At 44.4% G+C, this 8,548-nt stretch overlaps 1 protein-coding gene across 1 annotated transcript; it reads right to left on the bottom strand.

Moving 5' to 3' along the window:
• Positions 1 to 3,423: 3,423 nt before the first annotated feature.
• commd9.L (COMM domain containing 9 L homeolog) lies at positions 3,424 to 8,313 on the bottom strand. The gene is made up of 6 exons (XM_018257320.2): positions 8,155 to 8,313; positions 7,817 to 7,942; positions 7,584 to 7,723; positions 6,043 to 6,077; positions 4,973 to 5,076; positions 3,424 to 4,161 (listed from the first exon to the last, which is right to left on the bottom strand). The coding sequence occupies exons 1-6, from the start codon at positions 8,203 to 8,205 to the stop codon at positions 4,021 to 4,023; spliced, it is 597 nt and encodes a 198-aa protein (XP_018112809.1). The 5' UTR covers positions 8,206 to 8,313; the 3' UTR covers positions 3,424 to 4,020.
• Positions 8,314 to 8,548: the final 235 nt, after the last annotated feature.

The raw sequence follows: 8,548 nt of genomic DNA, 5'->3' as shown, positions 1-8,548 counted from the left end.
CGGGTCTGCCTCCACATCACTAGTCTGAATGTGACTGTCATAGCAAGAACTGACGGGTGAATTTAGACAATCTGGCGCCACCTCTTGAGCCAATAAAACATTACAGGTGCCAACGTATCCAATATGCCCATGTGCCATTACCTATGCACAATATGCACTGCCAGACATCTATGATTAGAATGAATTAGGGATGCACTGAATCCACTATTTGGGATTCGCCCAAATCCCCGATGAACACCGAATACCGAACCAAATCCGCATATGCAAATTAGGGGCAGGGAAGGAAAAAGTGGGGATATAAAATCTTTTTTGATGAAAAGTCACGTGGTTTCCCTCCCTGCCCCTAATTTACATATGCAAATTAGGATTCTGATTCGGTTCGGCCAGGCACAAGGATTCAGTCGAATCCGAATCCTGCTGAAAAAGGCCGAATCCCAAACCGAATTGGATTTGGTGCAACCCTAGAATGAATGCTTAAGTCTGAGCCTAACCAAGAGATGCTGGGAGATGTAGTTCTGTATCGGCTAGTGCAGGTTCACATAACAGAGCTGCACAATCTTTTTGTTACATCTTACAATGACCTTTGTACTATTGAGAAGAGAGAGGGCTCCACACTGGGCCTTTAAATTACAAGAGGTCCAAAGGCTGGGGATACAAAGTAACAGAGAGAGGGAAAGAGAGAATTCCATGTAATGTGCCGAGACACAAGAGATCCCCAGCAGGGTGGGAATGACCTCTCACAAGGTCGGACACATCACTCAACCCCAGCCGACGCATTCTGACGTATAGTCAGGCATCATCAGCAACTCCCCGCAACCTTCCTCTGCTGTGATTCGCTCTCATTATTCCGGCGAGGCTTCTGAATATTTCTTTTCTGCTCTGTGAAGCTCAATGTACCAGCGCAGATCAGGGCCCTGTTCAAAGCGATGAGATCAATGGGAGAAGGGTCAGGTAGGTTCCCCCGCAGCCTTTCATTTGGACCCCGTGTGCAGCCTCGTTGCGCTCACTTACAGATCCACTTGTCACCATTTGAAGTTGCAGCTGGAAACAAATTCAGATCCTGCAGAAACCTGAGAAAAAAGTACAAGTGGGCTGGAGGGGCGACTATTAAGCCCCAGTTGTTCCATTAAAGGCAAACTAACACTGCTTTGTTATACATGTACAGTATAAATATATATAGAAATAGAGATGGGTATTAGGGAAGATGGAAGCCAGTCACAGGGGTGGCTGTTACTAAGCATCAACTCGATTGACCTAGAGTAAACTCTCCTGCAACAGAAGTTATTTAAAGGAGAAGCAAACCCCAGTTAGGATTCCACGAACCAATAAAAAAAAAAAAGAACATAAAAAGTTAAGAATAAAACCTGTGTCCCTGGGGTGGTTAGAGTCACTAGGAAGCCCCTGAGTAATGGAAGCCAATCTACATTCCTTGTTTCTCTGTAATTCCTGCTCCAGGGCTGCTCTCCATCCAGTGGTCAGGTATGGGGCGGGGCTTAGTTTGGTCCATGTTTGTGCAAAGCTATGCACTGCCCAAAACACAGTGGTGAGCACTAGAGTGGGTGGGGCTAAGGTGGCGACTGAATTCGAAGACAAGGGTTCATCCTATGCAGACTTGTCCTTTAACCAAATACTCAAGAGCTTGTTAACGTTAGCACTTAGTAGTTACAGAGGGGTGTGGCAGGGAATCTGTGACTCAAGCAGTGGGAAGGGCTACAGGGATGTGGAAAGGGGTATTTAAGCACTTGTATTAGAGATGTGCGGGTCAGGATTTCCCCGACCCTAACCTGCCCTCCCTCGTCCGCCACCATTCGGCTTCTGGGTTCCTTTTACAGACCCCCGCCGACCACCCCGTCAATGATGTCACAAAAGGGGCGGGGTGAGCAGGCGCATCGTCTATAAAAGAAGAAGTCGGAAGTCGGCATTTGATGGTGGCGGGCGGGAGAGCAGAAGAAGTGCTCAACCCGCACCCGCGAAGAAGAGTGCAAGGTCGGGCTGAACCCGTCGGACCCGCGGGTATTGGGCCGGCCCCCACATCACTAACGTGTATATTTCTTCACCATGGCAAAAAGCAACTTTACCAGAATCAAACATTAAAAGAATAAAATGATTTCCAGGATTCTCATTTCATACGCCAGAGATTACAATGAAAGGGGGAAAGACGACAGTTACATGAACTGGCGATTTGGGTTTATTAATCGTTGATTAAGGCAAAAGTCTGCTTTATTCTCAGGTTCCATGAAGTGTGAACGCACGGCCACAGAGCAGTCCGAGCCCCGGGATCAGCTCTCACCTCTCTCTCTCCTGCTGTTTGTAGTCAGGGCTACAATGTGGCCAAATATCCTTTGTGGCTTCCAATTATTTATGATCAAACTCTCTGCTCTCCCTTAACTATAGAGTTACAAGCCCCAGCATCCCTTAATAGCCTTCTGCTGCTGCTGGGGAGATTCTGGGAGTTGTAGTCCATTAACCTGATTTAAATAACTTGGGGAGATTCTTCGCCTTCCCCAACACATACAACTGTCGCTCTGATGTCAGTCTAGTGCACTTAACCCTTTGCCTACCATGCGTCTTAAATAGGCTTCTCTCCTTCACAACTGTCAGTATCAGTGCAGCATATGTTCCAAACCCCCAACTCTCCTAATGTTCCACTAATTTCACACACAAAATCACAGGCCGCTGATGTTCTTAGAGAGAAAGAAGAGAGAATTCAGGTCATCAGGGGAAATCTCTGTATTTTGGAACTGACATGTGGTATGTGGCACTTGTGAAATGCACCCACCTAAAATAACCCCAGACCCAGACATTGTTGACTTGTTTTACCGATATCAGTGTTTTTAAAGGGTATATAAACTCAAAAATAGCATTCAGTCAAAGTACAAAGAAATTGAATCTAAAGCACTTATATATAATATACATTTGTTACCGAATTTCAATGGGTATTTGTGAATGTAATTGCTATTGAAAGCAGCCGCATTCTATCTCTTGCTATCCTCTGTGCTCACTGCTGGTTCTGACTACTGAAAGGACGCATTGTTAACCAGCTCTGTACTATAACTACGTTCTGTTTCTTTCCAAACGGCTTTTGCTGCATTGTTCAATAGACTAACCTCACAGATCCACGTTTCAGCGTCAACCCAAAACGGAAAAGTAGGGGAAACAATGACACAGCCAAGTAACCCTTTCAGCACAAGGAGAGGCAGTTAGGGAGCTAGTGCAAATGCCATATACATCTTATCAAGAGCTGGCTCTTAGTGGAGAGCATGAGAACATGTATATGGCATTAATAATTATTAATTATTTATACTATTAAATGAAAAATCTCACTTTTGCTTATTTATCCAATTATTCCACAAGGACTTACTAATTATACAAGGTACAGTTCCGTCTTGCAGCCGGTTCGTGGCTATTATTAGTCATAAATAGTTAGAGAAAAAAAATCCATTTATTTTCAGGGTAATTAAGCCTAACATATTGATTAATATTTCCAATCCATCGGGAATGCACTGGCGCTGGTATAACCAGACTTTAGGCTAAAAATGTCAACGGTAAACAGCTCCCCCTGCTGGACAAATAAAAGTGTATTCCACAGAGGATTTTTTCCTGCCAGTAATGGTTTATTAGTTAAGTGCGACTCCATCCTAAATCAGGGGGCGGAGATTTGATTACAGACATGGTTACATCACCGGCCATGTGACTGATAATAAAAAAAAAGCAGAGTCTGTGAATTATAGCATGACGTTTTCAGCATTTATCAGATAATCTTGAATATTATGGCGCTATAAAAAAAAAAAAAAAAAAAAAGACAGCCATTCCCAGCAACTCCAGAAGGTCTAACATACCTGGAACTCACTAAGGGCTGAAGTTGGACAATCCTGACCCACATAATATTTATATATCTGTCTTCATGTCTAAACATCAGCTGGTGCCTGGAAGCAGTGTCTGGCCTCTCTGGATCCCTAGTTTAATGCAGTTGCTTCTGCTGCTTGTCCTGTTTCTGTGGTTTTGGGGGGAGGCTGAAGGCTACTTATTAGCGACTGCTGAAAGCTGATCCCGTATCCGCCCAAGTCCGTCCAGCATCGTGTCCAGGGTTTCCTTGCTCATCTCCATGGTTACAGTGTTAATTGCCGGCTCTGATCCACACAGATCGGGATTCTCTTGGATCTGGAAGAGTGTCCACACAATGTTAGCCCTAGTCAAAAAAAAACCCAAAAAAACCCAAGTACTCTGCACTGGGGCAATATAGATATCTCAAAACCCAGACGGTAGAGGGTCTCTATGTCTGGATATGTTATGTGCATCACTCATGCTTTAATATAAAATTCATAAAACTTTGTCTCTGCTTGTAGTTGCCCTTTAAAGGAGAAGGAAAGGCTAAAACCAAGTAAGCTTTATCAGAAAGGTCTATATAAATACACCAGTAACCCCTCAAAGTAATGCTGCTCTGAGTCCTCTGTCAAAAGAAACAGCACATTTCTTTCCTTCTATTGAGTACTCATGGGCTTCTGTATCAGACTTCCTGTTTTCAGCTTAAACCTCCAGGGCTAGGGCTTGAGCATGCTCAGTTTGCTCCTCTCCCCCTGACTCCTTGCCTCCCTGCTGTACCCTGAGCTATGAGTGAGCAGGGAGAGACTCAGGCAGGAAGTGATGTCACACCAAGCTAATATGGCAGCTGCTGTCCTAAACAAACAGAGAGAGCTTCTAGAGCTGATTACTCCGGTACGGTAAAGCATTCTGCAAAATAAAGTCTCATAGCTTGCACTATTGTGGCTAATCTATTGGCAATAAACTGCTTCTGTAGCTTTTCTTCTCCTTTAATATGACTATGAAGATTTCCATTCATCCAGGTCATGGTATATCTAGTATAGGTCAATCTAAAAACAACTGGACTCCTTTAATAATTATCTGCATATTATTTACCTGGCAATATAGTCACAGTCAGAGCTATGACTTTAACTCTGTGCACACTGCTTACCTTCATCTGCAACAGACACGTAGGGACGGCCATCCTAGCGACGGAATCCGAGGAGGCTTTAATGTCCACTCGCCAGTCCAGGTCGACTAAACGGGGCAAAGAGACTGAGGGGAAAGAGAGACTCGTCAGTTGGAAGCTTCTCTCAATGATCCACATGAAACACTGTGTATTGGTTCCACCTCCTGCTGGGAAGACTCATGATATGGTGGGGCAGCCCAAGGAACTGTACATAGTGAATAGTCTACGGGGCACAGTAGGGATCAAACAACAAGAAGTCACAGTCACGGGATCCTGACATCAAATGCCATTTAACAAAAAAATCTGCCTCATACAATTCTATTCATACACAGAAGGAGCACTATCTGTGAAAAGGAGGCTATTGGGTAGGGATGCACCGAATTCAGGATTTAGTTCAGGATTCAGCAAATCTTTGTGCCTGGCCGAACCCAAAGCCGAATTTGCATATGCAAATTACGGGCAGGATGGGAAATTGTAACTTTTTGTCACAAAACAGGGAAATAAAAAATGTTTTCCACTTTTTCCCCTTTCTGTCCCTAATTTGCATATGCAAGTTAGTAATCGGTTCAGTATACAGACGAATCTTTCATGAAGGATTCGCCGAATCTCTAGTATTGGTGCATCCTCCTCGTATAATTATCCTTCTAATAAAGAGGGATTTCAACATTTAAGTTTTTAGCCTTAAAACTTATAGCAACGTTAAAGGGGGTCGTTCATTAACTTTCAGGCCAAACAAAAGGCTAATAATTGAGAGCACATATAACTAAACATAATAAAGAAAAACTTAAGAGTTGCTAAGAATAGGTCCATCGATTGTTAAGTCAGTTTAAAGGTCAAAATCCCCTTTAATCTGAAAAAAAGGATAGCTATATGTTTATTTCATTCCTCTCCCATTCATCCTGTCAACAAATGACAGTGAGCAGGCACAGTGATGGCATGAGCAAGCAGTGTTATCCGGCAGGGAGTGCTGGGAGTAGTAGTCCAACAACAGCTGGAAGGTCAATATCCCTATTGGCTGCTGAGAGAGAGAGAGAAGGGTAGTTGTGACTTACTCTGAGAGTCCAGCACGTCACTTCTCCAGGCCGACCTGCAGGGAGAGCAAATACAGAGTCACAACAACACACAGCAGTAATTACTGAACACCTGTTTTGAGTGTCAGCTTTTGGAACCTAAGCCCACGACATGTTCACGGACTTGTCCTGGTGACCTTACACCTGGGAGCAAACACTGGCCTTTATTAAATACACTGAGATATATACACTATAAATATTCAGGGAGTATCACAAATATGTAAGAATGTACACAGCATAAGCTTCATCAATTGTCATCGATTCACTGTCCCTGGTTCACCTTTTATAAATAGGTCTTTAAAGGACAAGCAATCCTAAAATCAGTAGTAGGCAACAAGTTAGGAGGCACCCCACCAGTGACTCTAGTAATTATTATTATTATTATTAGGCACCCGCCAGTGACCCTAGTAGTTATTATTAGGTATCCCACTAGTGACACTAGTAATTAAGCACCACACCAATGACCCTAGTAGTTATTATTAGGTATCCCACTAGTGACACTAGTGATTAAACACCACACCAGCGACCCTAGTAGTAAATATTAGGTACCCCACTAGTAACTCTAGTAAATAGGCACCACACCAGTGACCCTAGTAGTTATTATTAGGTACCCCACTAGTGACGCTAGTAATTAAGCACCACACCAGTGACCCTAGTAGTTATTATTAGGTATCCCACTAGTGACGCTAGTGATTAAGCACCACACCAGTGACCCTAGTAGTAAATATTAGGTAACTCCACTAGTGACTCTAGTAAATAGGCACCACACCAGTGACCCTAGTAGTTATTATTAGGTACCCCACTAGTGACGCTAGTAATTAAGCACCACACCAGTGACCCTAGTAGTAAATATTAGGTAACCCCACTAGTGACTCTAGTAAATAGGCACCACACCAGTGACCCTAGAAGTTATTATTAGCTATCCCACTAGTGAGGCTAGTAATTAGGCACCACACCAGTGACCCTAGTAGTTATTATTAGGTATCCCACTAGTGACATTAGTAATTAGGCACCCCACCAGTGACCCTGGTAGTTATTATTAGGTACCCCACTAGTGACGCTAGTAATGAGGCACCACACCAGTGACCCTAGTAGTTATTATTAGGTACCCCACTAGTGATCACCTTCTACCCTAGACTGGTCCTGCCAAAATGCATCAACAAAGGGTACTTTATGCTGAGCACCATGCCAACATCTTTTATCCAGCCTCCCTGTATCATTACAATTGGACGGTGTTCTTTTAAAAGAAACAACAATAATAATAATAATGAATAGTAAAAATTAGCAGGTCCCCAATGTTGTGGTTGAGAGGCCCCTGAAGATGGACCCACTCATTGCTAAAGTTTTACTTCTCCTTTAATGAAGAGCCACTGGCCTGGTATTGGGGAATGTCTAAAATCACAGGGGGAGGGGGGGGGTTAAAAACGTGGTGGCCCCCTGTGATTTGAGGTTTCCTTCTCCTTTAAGAGTCAATTTAAAGTGCACTTATTCTCACACCATTCCAGCAAAGATTTCCCACTCACAGATTCTCGAGGATGAGCTTGGTCAGGAGGTTCTTCAGGTTCTGATGGAAGTTTTCTGGGAACACTGGGAGAATTTCGTCGGCAGTAGCCAGGCCCTTACACACCACGTGCCGGCTCAGACTATGTACAGCCTTCACTAGCTGGGAATAGAATAGGTATCAGTATGACTGGTATAACTTAGCTCTGACAGGGAATGCTGGGAGTTGTAGTTGTGCAGGTGAATAATACTGTACCTGGGAAGCTTCCTCTGAGCTGATGGACAGGTTGGATGAAGTCCTTTCTATTAAGTGCACAGAGACAACTGAAGACTTGGGGAAGGATTCCCGGCAGAGACCCCCAACCACATCCTTGGAAGGCGCCTGAGACAGTGAGAGAGAAGTGAATGAATCCTATTGGTCAGTATCAGCCGCTCCCGTCACCAATAACTCGCAGTGCATGCTGGGTGATATAGTCAATGTGACAGGGAGGCCGGGGACAAAATACAATTGAGCAGCAATATGTAACAATATCCCAGGCGCAGTCCCAGGCGCAGTACAGTGTCGGCCAATACCAAATACACACGGGAACCAACCTTCAACAGCAGCAACAGAGCAGAGAACTCCTTCTCCCCCAGCGAAGACATCTTCCCCGTCACGCGATCCCACGTCTGTCACATGATTACGCGCTGCTCTCTGGGAGAGGAAGCTTCTGTTACCATGACAACGACTTTTACTTCCTGCAAATGTTCCTCTGTCTGGGCAAAAGGAAGTACCAACAAGCGGCAACACGGGGCCCCAAAGAATAAACAAAAAGTCCTGATCTTCCGTGTCTTATTTTGTTACAGCTCTGCCCATGTTCCCTGTGTCTCCTGCTCCCTTCAGTAGCCGCAACTCCCTGCAAGCCCAGTTCCCTTCAGTAGCCGCAACTCCCTGCAAGCCCAGTTCCCTTCAGTAGCCGCAACTCCCTGCAAGCCCAGTTCCTTTCAG

The sequence above is a fragment of the Xenopus laevis genome, chromosome 4L (genome assembly GCF_017654675.1).
Source record: "Xenopus laevis strain J_2021 chromosome 4L, Xenopus_laevis_v10.1, whole genome shotgun sequence".
In the NCBI taxonomy this organism is placed as follows: Eukaryota; Metazoa; Chordata; class Amphibia; order Anura; family Pipidae; genus Xenopus; species Xenopus laevis.
Note: the sequence above shows the minus strand (reverse complement) of the source record. Positions and strands in the feature narration are given on the sequence as shown.